This window comes from Sinohyriopsis cumingii, chromosome 3, assembly GCF_028554795.1.
Source record: "Sinohyriopsis cumingii isolate HCF-2022 chromosome 3, ASM2855479v2, whole genome shotgun sequence".
NCBI lineage: Eukaryota > Metazoa > Mollusca > Bivalvia > Unionida > Unionidae > Sinohyriopsis > Sinohyriopsis cumingii.
Genome location: NC_142963.1, coordinates 66,478,523 through 66,497,181, shown reverse-complemented (window position 1 = coordinate 66,497,181; position 18,659 = coordinate 66,478,523). Strand labels below are relative to the sequence as shown.

At 36.1% G+C, this 18,659-nt stretch overlaps 1 protein-coding gene across 1 annotated transcript in view; it reads right to left on the bottom strand.

The window, feature by feature from the left end:
- Nucleotides 1-8,198: 8,198 nt before the first annotated feature.
- The window catches only part of LOC149803013 (uncharacterized), a 124,961-nt gene continuing 114,500 nt past the window's right edge, over nt 8,199-18,659 (bottom strand). The window contains exon 63 of the mRNA XM_089952567.1: nt 8,199-10,654. Within this exon, the coding sequence (XP_089808693.1) occupies nt 10,629-10,654 (26 nt within the window). The 3' untranslated portion in view covers nt 8,199-10,628. The remainder of the gene's footprint in view (nt 10,655-18,659) is intronic.

Genomic DNA, 18,659 nt, shown 5'->3' with positions numbered 1-18,659 from the left:
GGAGCGGCAGCAGCTATTAACGCTGGAATAGCCGCGAGAAGTGAAAAAATACCGCCTGTTTTAATTGAGTCTTGAACCGCACCCGCAGAGAGATTGAGTTTGACGCCTGTTTTTGATTGTTTAGCGTCGTTGAAATGTTTAAGCTGGCGTTCTGATAATTATAGTTTATTTTAACCACCCGTGATCTGATCTCGCTTTAGTGATATTTTCATGCCGCAGTTTTTTGCTGAATTTGATTGAAGGTTTTTAATCTGACCAGGAGTCAGACTGACACTAACGTGATGATATGGCATTTTATGATTATACTCGTGTTTCTAAATAACATGATTAAAGATTTTCTACTGGTGCATCAACGACTCTCATTCGACCACTACCACCTTCAAGTAACATGGCTTTATCGCTGAGCATAACCGGGATTGCTCTGTAGGTGCCGCGAACAAGTGGTGGACCAGCTATATCAGGAGGAGGGTTAGTAACACGAGCTCGAAAGTGTATATCAATGACAGATTGTTTGGATAAATCAAGATGTTCCAGTGAAAAATAATAAATGTGATACAGTTTTGTAAAATCTAACTGTGATATTTGCAAACCGGTATCCACATTTTGATCGCGTCCCATGAATGACATCAAACGATGATATGCACGCGCTACGTGATTTTGATCAAAATTTAACAATATATCCTCAGCCGGTTCTTGATGTCCATTTATCCGCAAGGAAACTTCATTAACTCCAAGGTTGTCAAATATCATATGTGAGCGTTGTTGATTATTCGTCCGAGCATTATTTTGCAGCGCAATAAAAATATGTCGTGGCGCAGAAACACCTTGCTGTGATGTTATATTCCATGTGAATAATCCATTAACAGAACTTGGAGCAGCATCTGTGGTTACTCTTAACCATGATAGCAATGATTTACCGCCTTGATCCATAAAAGACAATAATTTTTGTTCTTCAACAATAGATGGAATTATTACTGGCATCCACAATGAAAGTTTTTATATATTTACTTTACCATCAGCAACACCAGCACCTCGCCAGATTGCATCATTATCATCACCTTTTCTGACGAGCACAACTGTATGTTTAGCTCCAAAGATGACCTTTCTAACATTTCTGCAAAATCCAAAGATGTGAGACAATGGAATTGCACATGAGAAATTTCTATCATTTCCTGACAACGCTGCTTGGGGTGTTGCAAATCCTAGGTTGTAAGTCGCGCTATCACCTCGTACAATATCAAAATCAGCAGCTGGTCTGGCTGCGTATTCAGGACCCTGATCAACTGGTTGTGGATCAACTGCAGTATTTCGTGGTGTTAGTATTTTAGCATGCCTGATATGATCGGCGTTGTCAGTAATATCCTTGGCAAACATCATTGTTGGACCGGTTGATCTTGTGTAGTCATCAGAATATCTCGCTAGACCAATTATTGTTGTAGCAACATCGACATCCTTCTGAATTGATTCAATATTTGTTCCATCAATCATGTATGTGGCGCTATCAAACAGTGCCATAATCCCGTTGTTGACAAAACCAACACGCAAATTGGCACCATATGGCGTATTAGCTACAACATTCGTTACAAGTCTACCTTCTACTTCAATAAACGCCTCAGCGGGTAAAAAATATCTACTTGTATCATGAACCTGTAATTCGATTCTTCCCCGCTGATTTGGTTGTCTTGCGTCATAGGAATAAAATTGATAATCACGTATCGATTCATCTTTGAGGACCGGTGCATCCATGTCAAATGCTGGGTCGGATACGCGTTTAAACATTTTATTGTAATTACCATTTTTCCAAATGGTGATCTAAAATTATCATCGTCGACGAAGACCGCTTCCTGCTATTAAATTTGCTGTTATATTTCTTTCTGCTTCTTCAGATAATTCCGCTAGCTTTTGATTTGCAGTTTGATTTATTATTTTACTGACATTTGCTGGCATAACCTCATTACTTGCCAGTTTCAAAGGTGGTTGTTGTTTTCGTCTTATTAATCGTGCTAATCTATCTTTAATCGCCGAGAACGTCTTACCAGCAACATTGATAATTGCACCAGGAGCTTTTTCACGAACAGCCTCAATAGCCTTCATCCCTAATTGTTTTGCAATCGGTATTGGTTTTGGAGCCATCCTTCTAAATAGACCCTGAACAACATCACCAAGTCCAACTCCGTAAATTACTTTGTAATTTGGCAGTTGTGAGTTTACTACCCTGACCATGATCGGTCCACGTTGAGCAGTGTGTATAATCATTTTTATATATTGATTAATTAATTGTTTAGTCGCTGTGATAATTATCAGCAATTTCATCAATAAGGGAACGATAAATGCTGCGATCCATAATACCGCTTTGAAATAATCTTCGACAAATATCAGATATTTCATTAACAATTTCTGTTGAGTTATTTCCGGCACGTTTTCTCCCTATGAGAACTTCTAACCGTGACACGTCATTGAGGATATTATTAGGACAAACAAAATTATTTCCCAAACCACTGCCAGTAGCTCCTTCTTCTGTTGTCTCTGTGTCTTCCTTAGATAAGGATTATCTTGCTTTTTTAAGATACTTCTCTTTAAGTTTCGGCAAAGAAGATTGTTGTTGTTCTATTTGTTGCAGAGGTGGAGAAGATTGTTGTTGTTCTAGTTGTTGCAGAGGTTGAGGAAGTTGATGTGAAAGGTCCTGCTGGGAGAGTTGTTCTTGTTTTAGTTGTTCCAGTCTTTCTCTATAAAGTCTTTTCATTCTCCACTAAGACTTTCGTATTCTGGACCTCTAGCCTGTTTTTTGTTGTAATATACGCGATATATCCATCTAATAAAATTATCATCACTTACTTTTTCATGACGGGTTTTTTAAAATACCAGATTTATTAATATACCATATAATATTTCTTCGGGTAATTTTTCTCTTTTAATATTTCTAATATCTTCAACAACCCCTTCGTTAAATCTTGCAATCAATTCTACGTTTCCTTCTACTGGTTTGGGTTCAGATGCAAGTTTTTTTTCTCACGTCGGCGACTTCAGTACGAAGTTTTCCAATACCTTCAAGTATTTCTTCATCGACAGGTGGAGGTTGAGCTGCAGCTATATCGGTTGGAAGATCTCGTAAAATCCTTTTTGTTTTCTTGGTTCTCGCTGCTATTTTTTCAGTCTGCGCTGCAGTTTGTTCTAATACTGGAAAAATACCCTTTTTCCTCTTCTCATCATCCTCCGCAATATCTCCTCATATAGTTTTTTCAACAGCCGCTGAAGCTTCTTCAGTAGCTGTAGTGACGGGTTTAAATAATTTTTCAATGTCTTCTTCGTACTCAACTTGTGCTTTTTGACGTTTTTGCAAGTTTTTTCTAAATGAATCTCTAACAGGAATAAATTTTTTGATTGCTTCTAATCGTTCTCGAGCTATCCTTGCAGTATGAGATTCCGGATGTACCATTTTATTATAACATAATGATTTAATTATAGCAGCAGAGGGGGCGATGACCTCAAGTTGGTTCATTTTTTTTGTAATCTCGCGAGTTTTCAATTTACAAAAATAAATGGTCTAATTAACCGAAGTTCTCAAGCAAATGTTCAGCTCGAAATATTTTTAGTTAGAAGCCTTATTTCAGTTTTTGTACGCTCCCAAAGTCGGTCTGTTCGCCCCTTCTGCTGCTAGATGTCTTCCTTAGTCCTGATTGAGAAAAAGACTCACCATCTCATTCATCACTTGTCATGTCTTCAGTGAGACTCTGTCAATGACAATATTCTGCCAGCAAAGTCATCCGTCCATAATGCTTCGGTCGAAGATGCTATATATTCATTAAGCAGTTAAAAGAAGGGTGTTATATGGCTAAAACTGGTGTAACTGGTGATTTTTCAAAGTCATGCTTTCACAATGTCCTTTACATGGTTTTCAGTGGAAAATAATTTTTATTGTGATAAATGGTTGCCGATGGATGATTAGCACTTTGCTTCATACGGGTTCATTGAAGACTTGACCATCTTGCAACACATCATTCTTCCAGTGGAGTTCTGTGACATGGAATACAAACAGTTCTGGATATTCTGTCCACAGCTCGGCAATATCTGATGATTATGCTTTCTTTTCGCTCCACACTCGTTTGCCCTGCTTGATTGCTGCGGGCATTTTTTTGTTTGTTTGTTTTTGTTCGCTTTTTTTTATCAATTTGGGCTACACAGTGAGCGCTGGAAGTGTCTGGTCCTCTCTGTGTTGAAGCAGTCGGAGCCCAACATTTCAAGTATTTTAGCTTCATTAGGTATGTAAAGTAACATTACAGAATGTATGAAGTGTGCATAGAGAAGCTATGCCATTATAGCAGTAACTTTGATATGCATTTATATACCTTTTAAATGATGTTCTATTTCTATCTGCAATATTGAAGTCAATAAAAGTGGCATGTATCAACAACCATGGAGTATGCTATTTTTTGAAGACATGACATGATTTGCTAGACATGAAGTGATGAATGAGATGGTGAGTCTTTTTCTCAATCAGGACTAAGGAAGACATCTGCATTTTTGGAAAATGTAGAGAATGGAAGGGACCAGTAAATTTGCCAAGTGTAAATTCCTTTTGAATTTTGGCATCTACAACCACTGGCTTTCCTTCAGCGGATGTTGATAAGGACCCACTATGACCTATGACAAAGTCCCGAATAAGACTGTCTGTTGGGGGTCAAACCCCCCAAATTAAAATTCAAGGTGATGTGGTGCAGTTGGCATTGGTAAAGTTTCATTTGGGGTTTTTCTTTCCTAATTCCGAACTCTATGGATGTTCACCTTGCAGTTTCATTCCTAATTCAAATTATCTGACTCCTCAGTTTAGCTGTCCCTTGTACAATAAACAAACACCTAACCATAAAATATATTAAAGCTGATTTGCTAGACCATAATTCATGTATCCATGTATATTTCAACGCTCTTTGTACTACACTGTTTTATTTATTCAACTAAATTTCAATATATGTTTACCACACTGTATTTGGGGCCCCAGAGTGGTCTAAAGCGCTCTCCGTTACGGATCACTGCCATCTCACCTATGTGTGGGTTCGAGTCTAGGATTCGGCCAATGTGGGTATGTGAAAAAGCTTGCGACTAGCTTCTCGTGGGTCGGTGGTTCTTCCCGGGTTCTTCCTCCACCATTAATACTGACCGCCATGCATAGCATATCATGTGCTGAAAAATAGCATTAAACCCAACAACAACAACAACAACAACAATCATTTAAAATCAGGAAATTAATGTAAAATCTCTTTTTCTTATTCAAGTACAGCAAACACCGTTTATAAATGAAATTCTATTCTATATACATCATACGGCATTTTTATAATAATATTTTCCAAAATTAGGATATCAATTGATGTCAATGGGGATTCATTATATCCAAATTTTATGGTACACTGATTGACTTACCTGATGAATTCATTTCATTATTTCCAGTGTTATAACTTGTTGTTATATTTCACGATTATATCTCTTTCGTTTTAACACTGTTGCCTCTGTAATAGTTGCTAATAATTTTGTCAGCACACTTTCATAAACTGAGTATTTTTTCAAACATAGTATAATTTCAATTTCTGCTGTATTTGAAATAAGTTTTGAACAAAAATGCATTGCTAGAAACTGCTTTGCTATCATTAATTCTTTGACTTGTCATTAGCTGGTGATGCTTTTTGGATGTACAGTTTTACATCATTCGTTTGCTAGTTTGTGCAAGTGAAGGTATGTTGTTCCATTAAAGGTTAATTTCATTCTCTGTATTCTATCCTCTTTTTGGTTTTCTTACTTATTACTACAAATGACTGATAGTTGTAGATTCAACTGGACAGGCATTTAAACTAGGTGCTTTTCTGTAATTAATATACCACATATTTTCAGTCTTCTCAGATGTGTCATCATTTTAAAGTATGTAAATGTTTGGTGTTACTAAAGTAAATGTCTGCAAAACAGAAATACGAATGGCATCACTGATAATATACAGTCACAGTGTGAAGTTTCAAATGTAACTTTGCTGTAATATGTCTCTAAATATGATTCATACACAGAGTCACAGTGTGGAGTTTTATATATAACGTTGCTGACAATACATTCTGTCTCTAACTATGATTCGTACACAGAGTCACATTTTGGAGTTTTATATATAACGTTGCTGACGATACATCATATCTCTAAACATGATTCATTCACAGGGTCACAGTGTGGAGTTTTATATATAATGTTGCTGACAATACATTCTGTCTCTAAATATGATTCGTATACAGAGTCACAGTGTGGAGTTTTGTATATAATGTTGTTGACGATACATCATGTCTCTAAATATGATTCGTATACAGAGTCACAGTGTGGAGTTTTATATATAATGTTGTTGACAATACATCCTATCTCTAAATATGATTCATACACAGAGTCACAGTGTGGAGTTTTATATATAACGTTGCTGACAGTACATCCTGTCTCTAAATATGAGTCATACACAGTCACAGTGTGGAGTTTTATATATAACATTGTTGACAATACATCCTGTCTCTAAATATGATTCATACAGAGTCACAGTGTGGAGTTTTATTTATAACGTTGTTGACAATACATCCTGTCTCTAAACATGATTCATACACAGAGTCATAGCGTGGGGTTTTATATATAACTTTGCTGAAATATGTCTCTAAATATGATTCATACACAGAGTCACAGTGTGGAGTTTTATATATAACGTTGTTGACAATACATCCTGTCTCTAAATATGATTCATACACAGAGGCAAAGTGTGGAGTTTTATTTTTAACGTTGCTGACGATATATCCTCTCCCTAAATATGATTCATACACATAGTCACAGTGTGGAGTTTTATATATAACGTTGCTGATGATACATCATGTCTCCAAACATGATTCATTCACAGGGTCAGTGTGGAGTTTTATATATAATGTTGTTGATGATACATCCTGTCTCTAAATATGATTCATACACAGAGTCACAGAGTGGAGTTTTATTTTTAATGTTGCTGACGATACATCCTGTCCCTAAATATGAGTCATACACAGTCACAGTGTGGAGTTTTATATATAACATTGCTGACAATACATTCTATCTCTAAATATGATTCATACACAGAGTCACAGTGTGGGTTTTTATATATAACGTTGCTGACAATATATCCTTGTCTCTAAATATGAGTCATACACAGTCACAGTGTGGAGTTTTATATATAACGTTGCTGAAATATCTGTCTCTAAATATGATTCATACACAGTCACAGTGTGGGGTTTTATATATAACATTGCTGACAATATATGCTGTCTCTAAATATGATTCGTTCACAGGGTCAGAGTGGGGAGTTTTAAAAGTAACGTTGCTGACATTACACTCTATATTTGATTATTTTGAAGCAATGTAAATTTACTGGATATTCTAACGGCACTATAAAAATTGGTGCACAGTATTTACCTACATCACATATGTAATTCATTTCTTTCCCATACTGTACTGTTTTCATAATCTTGATGTTAATGCTAATGATATTTCTTTGAACATTTTCATCATTAAAACAAAAATTTATAAATCAGCATGCACTTGGAAATTTTGTTGGTATAGTTTTTTCAAAACATTTAAGTTTCTATTTTCTTGCATGCTAATTTCCAAAGTTACTAGCTTTGACTACACAGTTATCTCCTGATACTGATGTTGTTGCCATTGTTGCTTTGATATTGAACTCCTTAACTATCAGTTTCCTACAGACTGCAATATGACTCAATATCACTTTAAGTCTCAACTATTATTTAACACATGAAAAAATTCAAATGGCATTTTTAAAACTTGTGCTTCAACCAACATAGATCTTGGAGACTTTGCTTCACAGGATTTGAGGGTAAATTATATGCAGATTTTGAAAAATATACTTGTGTATTTTTGTGCTGGAAATGTATTCTTTGGACATGCATTACAAACACATTAATATCACTATAACATATGGCAGGGTGTTGGAGGAAGAATGCTTGTGGTAGAAATGATGGCATTTTATTGTTATCGTATCCCTCTAGAAGAAGATGGGTGCATAAGGATGAATGTACAAGAGAGACTGGAGATACTTTAAATGTAGAGTTTTCTGTGTACTGAGTACTATACCTCCCTCCCCAATCAGACTGATAAATGCTGCTACTGTTTTTCAGGTATATTAAATACAAACACCAATACAGAAATACATCTAAACTTTTATTTGTTTAGTAGTAAAGACTGTAAATAATATACAAAACTATTTACACAATTCAGGACATGAAAAAGTGAGATTATACATGTATGGTCACTAGAATCCAAATGACATGGCAACATCAATGAGTTGCAATTACACTGACTTTCATACGCATTCATGTTCCCAATTTTAAAAAAATTGCCAATCTCAATAATTTGTCACCAATTTTAAAAAAATGTCGCCAGAATAAGTGAATATTTTTCCAAGACTATTAATGTAATAGGCAATGAAAATTGAAAAAGATGGGATAGTTATTACTTTATTGACAACAATCAATGACATTTTAATACTAAAACCTTATGATCGTACTTTGCAATGTAAGATAAGTGATATTTAATGCGACTGTCAGTTTCGCGCATTCAGGAATTAAATGCCTACCGCCATCCTTAAGGCTAGCTTCACAAAATACATCTCCGTCAACCTGGAGTTCAGAATTTTATTTTTGCCGGCTTTACATGCTTTGCTTGCTTCCCAAATCTGAAGAATGATCACTGAATGCTGTAGATTTTTTCTTGACAAGCAAACTAAGATCTCTGTTCCCACCAATAAAACCTACATGAGTCAACACCTGGCATTAATGTACCGTATATATAAGCTTTAATTACCATCATTAAATTAAAAGAAGGAATGAAGAAACATATCACAGAGCACATGTGCCCCCAAAAAACTAATTTGGAATAAATATGTTATTTAGTAAGTTTTATTTGCATATATGAGTTAACAATAACGAAATAAGGTGGGAAATAGTTATCACATGTATGGTAGCTTGAGACCACATTTGAACTGTTAATATAAATTTGTACCCATTTTAGGCATTGTCAGTTCTAACAAAAAAGGACATGGTTTATTTGTCAATCATTTGCTAGTGCTTTCACTCACTGTAGAACAGGCAGTTTCTTTGAAGTATGTCGAAGAGGCTTAAGTCTAACCTTTAGCTATTGTGTAAATTGAAAAGGGGGCACATGGGGGGGGGGGGCATAAAATGCACTCCACATTGAGAAATGTCATGTCTTTTTGAGATTTTCACGAGCATTGGACCAAAAAAATTGGAGAATATTTAGTGAAAATGATGCTTAAATATGCCACGAAAAACTTGCCGATGGTAAGTCCCAATCTGCATGTTTTCGGATTCAATCTCCTGACTTGGCTTTTGAAAAGATTTTTTTTATGTGGTGTTGCACTTGAATCATTACTACCATCACTAAATGTAGATGCTGTTGGACTGTCAGGTATAACATCAGGTTAAGTGACTGTGTTGTCTGATGAATTAGCACAAAATCCAAATGCTGTTAATTTTGTTAACTCTCTCTTAGGATGAGATGATGAACATGCAACATCAAACTTACATTTACCCATGATAATGCTGCACTGTTGACAGTATTTAATTCTGAGATTTTTGTCAATTTGCTTTGTATTTATACACAGCAATCGGTAATTCAAAGGTAATCACTTTTCTCTGAAGTTTCAGCAAAATTATTTTATCGGTACATTTAAAATAAACAACAGAAGGATTAGCCATCGTTCAATTAATTGAAGATGTTTCTGTTCACGTTTTCAGATGTCAGTCGATTGTAGGTATAGTCCGGTAGCATGATTGAGTGTATCACAGCATACAATACTCAGGCCAGATGTCAACATAAGTGGATTATGATGTAACAATGCACTGTAAAGATGGGTTTGTCAATACAAACAAAGGATTTGTTATGTAATAGATAGATTCCAATGCATTGGGTATCCAAGTCTGTGGCTGCCTTTTGTGGTCCCTTTGAATTTCTCCACTCCAAATCCATGATTGTATGTACAAATTAAACAGCCAAAAATGCTGTTGCCCAAAAAATTGCCACATGTAATATTTTGTTGCCATTAAGGGAGAAAAAAAATTGCAAATTGCAACATTGGCGAAGCCAAGGATGATCGCTGATGGTATTTGATTGTTACAAATATGAGTGAAGGAATAAACAAATAATTTCCATTGTATTATCTGATATTACTTTTCACGTTTTTAAACAATTAAAATACTTAGGCAGTAAGAAATATTTGGAAATGTTCAGCAGCAGAAATTACACATATGAACAATAATATAAGAATATGAACAGCAGAATTTATATATATGAACAATCATACTTGTCTTTCATAAATGTTAGAAACTATATAACAATACAAGATAAGTCATTTCCACACGTGCTCTTTCTTGTCTTTCTAACCGCTTGTTAGAAAATTATTGTACATGTATATCTGAATTACAGGAGTATAAGTTTGGTTAGTAAGTGTATGCTGATGGATCATTATTAAATCACAATTTTAGATGGGATACTGAGAAGAAGAGATCATCTTCAATAAGTCGACTCTGTTACAGATGATCAATATTGGACTCGGTTGTCTAAGCTTCGTAAATTGCTATGTCTCCTGAAAAAGAAAATGTATTGCTTAAGTTTATGGAATCAATTAAGAATATTCACCAGAGATTTGGGAAATGACAGAAAAAGGAATTTTCTTCATTAATTATTAGCTTTTTTGAAGAAATAGAACCTTGTTACCATGCACAGTCATTATTGTAGACAGACAAACTAGCTCAAAACAAATGATTATGCAATAACCTGACAAATCAGATGTATTCATTCAATGTTTCCATTCCTCACATTTCTGCCAGGAAGCAAATCATTATTTCCATTCTAAGACTCAAGCATGCCTGAGTTCCTTTCTTTTAACGTGTATATCTTCAATGTAAATGAACATATTAAAGTCCAGATAATACGAAAAGGTCTTAAATCACCAACTATTGATTCAAGTCATCTGTATAATCATATATATATATATATATATATATATATATGCATGTGCACAAATAATGCTTGCTTTGAATAAAAGGAAACATGCATTGTACTTATCATATATATATATTTCTGCCCAGTTAAGGTTTTCGTCACCAATATTGAAGCAAAACGCATACTGAATTTGACCAACTGATGAAAATAAAATACTGAAATGCTTACCATCTGAAAAGGGGCAATTGTCACCAGAATATTCTGTTCAAAATAATATTAATTTTGGACACATGGGATATGACCCCTGTGTTTTCATGACTCACGACATGTCGGCCTATTCTGTACATAGCTTTGAAAAGATGTAATGTTTATTCATCAGGCTATGGAAATGAAACACATTACTTTGGACTGTTTCTGTCAGCATTTCAGTTGTCAGAGTAATTAGGTCAGGTTTATAGCTGGTTTTACAAATTTCAATGTAACAATGCCAATATATGGCAAGAGATATTAAACAAACTAAACCGATCTTGTAAAAAATTAGTTAAGTTCAACATTTATAAAAAGATAAGCTATTAAGTTGAAGAGAATCAACAATGAATAGAATGCAGTTTGTTTACACATCTTGTTTATGGGGAAAAAGTCACAGAACAATTTAGAAATAGACTATACACTGGGGAATTTAATTCTAGCAACAAGCTGACATTTTGGATAGCAGACGGTTTTGTATGTGTGGGACAACTTGCAAAATTGGAAACTTGGATTAAAATGCAGTATTGTTTTAAGGTATATATTTCCATCTTTTATATAATGTATTTATTTTATGATTCAAAAAGACACATAGTAAATAGGATTTTCATGGGTTACAAGTTCAAGGAGGTCATGGAGTGGGTCTTCATGTTGATGTTTAGAAATCACATTTTTCATATGCATTTAGGGCAGAAATGTGGGATATTTTTGTACGCTTTATGAATATCACTTCCTTAATTAAAGGACAATTGTTCTTTCTTGTTACAAATTGGATATTTGACCAAAAACAACATGTGATCTAATGTTTACAGGAATGTCATATCGTTGTGCAGAATTACCCAACACACAGAATTGGCCAACATGGTGGTATATGTATAACCATACTGAAAGTGTGCATGGGTGAATAATTACAAAACATTTCTACTATGTATTCAGCTTAATATAATGACCATTGTTTTATTTCAGTCATGCAAAGAAAGATAATGATTTCCATGAAGTCGCATAATTATAATTAAACTGGATATACACACCAAAACTAGGTAGAAAATGTTGCGTACAGAGAGAAAATTTTATATACTTGTAAGGAAAGTGCTACGATATAAGAGGATCAATTAAATGTAGCAAAATGCTTTTAGTATGTCACTAAAGGATATTTTTATATGAAGGCAATCTGGAGATCAACTTCCTCTATTGTTAAAAGTGAGTTGGTAACAGCAATCAAATATGCCAAAAGACTTGTGAATCGTGTCTTCTCCATCACTTCTAGTTTTCCTGTATGGCTGAGTCAGATATATTAGTGTGGAAGCATTGAAATAATCATTGTGGTAAATAAACAAAACAGTTAAATCTGAAGCTGACAAAATGATGTCAAAGTGTGTGTGCCTAAAATGAGCTATCTAGAGAACACAATCCTAAATATTTTATTTTATTTTAGAGTGACCACAAAAGAAACTTGTATTTTAATTAGACATCTCTAACATGAAGCTAATTATGATAGTAAATTATATTTATAATAACAAAATTATTGACCAACTCTTTCCTTAATTAATGAAAGTGAGGATTGCAAATTATAATCAGCAAGTTGTGACTTTCATTTTTGTCTTTCATTAAGATGCAATCCCAAGTTTTAAAAAAACTGGAGTAACAGAAATGTGTTATGTCTGGGTTAAATCATAGGCATCATCAATTGTTCTTTCCCATAAAAAATTATTTCAAATGTTACAATTTTGTCAATGAAAATATATTCAGTTTATATATATTAAATAATGAGAGCCATGGATAAAACATGTACAGTTGTAGCATATAAAAAAAGCTACATTGCCTTTACAGCCACCGTCAGTCTAAAATATTTTATGTAAATCTCCAGATCCTCACTTAGTGTGATAATTTCATTGTACAGTCTTGTCCAATTGTTCTTGTAAATTGATGGACATTTGATTTAATCATCAAAGTTATGTATATTGTTAAAGTCCTCTACTTTGGAACATATATGCATAGAAGGTGCAAAGAAAATAAAATAGCCACCTAAACAAAACAGTGAGCGAATGGGTATTTTGTTTCAGCCAGTTGGTTTGGGGGAGAAGTCAACTGGTTTTCCCTCAGCAGGGGAACTGTGGTGGGAAACTGTGTCAGCATAGGCTGATTGATTTGGTCAACAATGACTAAACATTCCAAAAACATGACATTGTTTGGCCAGATGCGTTCCACACTCATGGTATGTGCATTACTTACTGTTTTTGTCCTCTGCCAAGCAGCTCATTGAAATGCGCAATCATAAACACAGTGTTCTGAGAGGGAAATTTCGCTCCGTCTGAAGTTTTTCAATTAGGAACACATATAATCACCTTATTGCAGTGGCTGTTGTTGGAAAGCATTTAAGTATTTATATGCAGCCAATCCTTCCCATCGACATGACTGTTCCATCAATAGACTGTCAACTATCTCCATTTTGACATGTTCTTCCAGCAGTTATATATTATGTTTTGCGCTAGCATTTATTGGTTGTTGTTGTTGTTGTTGTAGTGTTTAACGCCATTTTTCAGTACATGATAGGCTATACATGGCGGCCAGTATTAATGGTGGAGGAAGAACCTGGGAAAACCCCGGAAAGAACCACCGACCCACAAGAAGCAAGAACCCGGGAAAACACTGGAAAGAAACACCAACCCATGAGAAGTTACTGGCAAGCTTTCTCACATACCCACATTAGCCGAATCCAAGACTCGAACCCACACAGACAGAGGTGAGATGGCAGTGATCCGTAACGGAGAGCGCTTTAGGCCACTTGGGGCCCCAAGCATTTATTGGGATATGAGGGCTGTATTACATACCTGACTGAGCCCACCCACCGCTCAAGGCTGGCACAAACCGGTTCTTTAACTAATGTTAAAAAAATATTAGTTTGCTAAGGGCCTGCACAAGGCAGGCCAGGGAGAGCTTACTGCCAATGCCAAAGGTGTATTACCAATAATATGGCATTGCAGTTGGTGTTGACATGTCATTCAGACTGAATGCAGTGGAAGCATAAGTTCTATATTGTTTTTGACTGTAGAAAAAACAATGAATACGAACACATGCCTCTTAAAATAAATTCCAAGCAAGTTTTTTCACAAGCGACTCCCAGGCTTCAGGTCCACCTCTAGCTTTGAACTTAATTTTTGAAACGTCCTCAATCACAAACAAAATTGATGCCTTGTGCAATGCAGCCTGTTTTTAAATTTTTCTTGTTTGTGTATTTGTTGACTACAATTAAGATAAGTTTGATCTCTTCTTCAGAAATGGCTTATATGTGGAATGTCTATAACACGTGTTCTGTGACTGGCCTGAGCTTTATTTTGGTCACGACATGGATTGGATTACATCGTGCATTTTAGCCTTCAGTGATAGTCAGTGATAATTCCCAGCAACACAAATCAGACCAGTTTAAATCTGTGATCTCAAAGGCAGTCATAACCATGGCAACACTATTCCAATACACTCAATGCCGTTGCCAAGAGATAAATCTGCAAGAGTGTTGTTAACACTATCCACTGCATTTACTGCTTGCTTGTACCTTTTGTATAAAGCACATAGCTGTTCACCCTTTGTCCATAGAGAGGATGCAGCCTAGTCTATCCATTTCAGACAAAAATCCTGTGGGTCTTGGACTTTTAGGTATAATGACAAAACAATTCCTTCATAAACATTGTAATACGAAAGTTTAAATTGGTTTGGAGGAGTGATTGATTAGCTCCCCTATGGGCTCACACTTTTAACCTGTTGCTGTGGCATACTGTCAATGGTAATTTTAAAGCTTTCGTGTAGGACATTAGTAAGTGACTGATCAGCATATGCTCATACAAATATTTCTGTTCTCAAGATTCCCATCAAGATTAATGGAGTTAGTGATAGTATCATTGCTGTTCATGAGAGTAATATCACCAATGCTGCATTTTGCATAATCCAGTGACAGTAACCAGATGCATTCATTGCATTAATCCCACTGACATCTTTATGTTGTCAGGCATTAGTACATGAACTTCAAGGCAGTAACAGTTCCTATGCTTGCTCTGGTTTTACCCACCATTTAGCTTAGAGTTTCATCTCTGGAATCTTCAAAATGGCATTAAAAGGGAGGAAAAGGCTAGAAAGCACTTGCAGTGCAGCTAATAAAGAAGCATGGACCACTGAGATTCATAATGTGCAAGCATGACTGCATATTAATTGGCAAATGTCTTGCATTTAAGTGCACATCAAGAACTCATGGATGCTGACTTAATGTAGGCTGCACCAGTGTAGTTACTCACAGGAGATAGTACGCATCTCCCATAGGACTCAATCCACATGAATGACTCTTAGCGGAATACTGTTTTTCCAATCAAGTATATTCTCAGCAGTCTTTATCTATCCAGCTGTGTATAAAGCTGTGGGAATTGATGAATGTTGTGGGTATTGGTTGAAACCAAAGTAATGTGATCCAAAAGACTGGAGCAAGCAAATCAAAACAGAGCTGATACTTTGAGAGTTATGCTAACCTACCCAGTCTACAGACATTCCAGGAATTGCAGTCTTACTTCAATCATCAGGAATGGTGATGTTGGTCTGGTTGGGGTCAAGCTTACAACAAATCTGTGGTTATCATGTGTAATGAAAGCAATGTATCACCCTGATCAGAACAAAATCTCTCAAAGCCCTGCATGGGTAACAGGACCAGTGCAAATCACCTGTTCTAAATCTACTGGTCCAACTACAGGATTGGTCCAGATAACATTCATTCTTAGTACCAGCACTACTGCAGGAGTGATTGCATTGCCATAAGTACCTTGCTTTTATAGAAATGCAAAAAAACAGCATTATTTATGATTATATGGTGAGACTATGCATTTACGAACTATTGCTCAACCTCGATATGTTTGTGCATGAGGATGTTTCGTTGAAAGTCAGATTTATTGACATAACCAATGAGTATGTGCTACTATATGTCAAAATGAAGAAGGCTGTGGACCAGAGAGTAACTGATGAGATGTAGTTTGTGAAAGCTCGGCTAAACTTTGCACTGTGGTTCAAGACCACAGGCTTTAGTGTCAGTGCTAGCGACCATCTCTGCACCAGTGCAAAATGACCCATAGCTTTTACTGGTTTAATGTTTACTACCAGGTATACAAATCCTCAATGAGATGTAGTACACATTTTTCACACAGAAGGAACGTATATGACAACTCTATTGACATGACCATTTGCCACCACTATAGCAACGTGTTTGGTGTGGATAAGAACTGAGTCAGGCAGCAGAATCATGGTGAAAAAAGACTGAGCACGACATATACCTATGTCAGTTGTTCAGGCTAGATACTACTTACTTACCACTGGTGTACTGTACCCCAGATGATTTTCTTTACTGAACAAACAAAAATAAAAAGTGAACACTGATTATATTGCACAAGCAACATGTATCTTTGCACTGGCACTTACAAGGGTAATGACATCAAAATTGTTGTAACATCCTATGACAAGGCCCGAAGCACCAATGTGGATATTAATTAAAAAAGGATGTCGAGCACCAATTGCAATGCAAGTAGTGTTAGATCATCATAACAACTGCAACTCAAAAAACTTGTGAAGGTTAACTTTAATCTGCACTGGAAAGAGGACCTTGCAAACACCAACACCACACAAAAGATGTAGGTAATGCCAGTACGGAATGAAGACGGAAACCACAATGCTAAAAAAATGGTACAAGTTGTTGCAATTACACTTGGCTATTCAGCCAGTGGCACTACTGGCTGTTTTCAGCAGCAATAACAATGGTGCCAATAATGCCTGGGAGCACCACCAAAGTCATTTATGTCGGCAATGTCAGCATTCTAGCAAGAGGATTTAAATGACTTTGTACCCATTCTTTGCACTTCTGTGGTCCTGTTTAAATGTTAGAACAATGGGAGGTGATGAAATTGAGCCTGCACTCTCTTGGCATTCGCAATCACTTGGAAAGAGTTGTTTCATTTCTGAGGTTCTGATTGACAGTCTCCCAAATCCTGTCAGTTTAGCTGAAAAGAACTTACTGGTTAGTACTGGTAACTTTTATCCACAGTAACTGGTGAAGTTTAGTTCTGTGCTGCAGCTGCTATCTTGCTTCTAAAATGGTGTAGTTATTTAACTCAGTAAGCTTAGCGTGATTGTTTACGAGCACGTCACAGTTTATTTGAAGCACTGTGGATCTCTTGACTGTGGATCTCTTGCATCGGAAGGCTATTGGGAGCATGTGGTGCTGCTTCTCTTATTGCCATTTCATGCATTGCTAATGCAAAGAGCTATATACCTATCAGCCCATTAGTTTTGGCAAGGATCTCATCTTGAGCTACAGCAAACTTCCTCCGTCCTTCAACTGGTAGCAGCATCTTTAAAAAAAACTGAACTTCTCTGTGATTTCTTGGAGTGGATGCAGCTAAGAATATACTTGAGTCATTTGTATATGTTAACAGGATCTATATTTGCCCTGGATCTATATACATAGAACTGAAGTGTACTAGTGCACTTTCGAGAGAAACACTCATTTTACAATACACATCGAACTCTGCAATTCCATCCTCAAGTCCCCTTGCTGTGAATAAATCTTATAGCATCCAATCAACTGACAACGCTCTACTGTCAACATAAGGAAGGTTTTCTAGATGGCAGCTCTTCTGGCACATCAACTCCATCAAACAGTCATTTCAAAGTGATTAGCCATGTTTTAAAAAGCACATGTCTTAACATATTAAAGGACATTTGAATTCCAAAAGAACCAAACTTAAGCATGTCCCAATAGTGAATAAGCATGACCCATTTATATCTTCACTGAGGGCATAGGGCAAAGGGAATTTGAGGCACCATTGTTGTTGATCAATAATCTAAGCACCATAAACTGAAATTATCCACCTATTGTTCCAGACCCTAGCAGCAATGATGTCATGTATCCAGCTGTCAGTCAGCAGTTTGAGCTTGGTACCTGTGGTTTTTAACAGGGTGTCACAGCTCATTCTGGGTGAGCTGTGATAATGGGCCTGGTTGAGTTGTAGTTCTCGAACAAAGTGTCAAGGAATGCTTAAAGCATGTCTCTCAGTAGAAGCACATTAGTCTTGAGGACTCACCTAGTACCTTGCCACAGATATAGCAGTCTGTGGGTTCCCAGAAAAAAACATCACCATCCATTAAAATATCAGCTGTATTTTGAACCACCTCTCAGCTAACCCCATGCTCATAATCAATGCAATGGATAATGTGGCAACAACATACTTACTGTATTATGACACCAGTTCCTTGGACACTGTTACTGCATACAGTGTCCAACCTACAAAGGACCTGGTCAGTAATTTATGTGTGGCTTTTATCCAGATTGTAAGCAGGGCATTCCAATGAATGTTCAGTGGTTCGAAATGTAC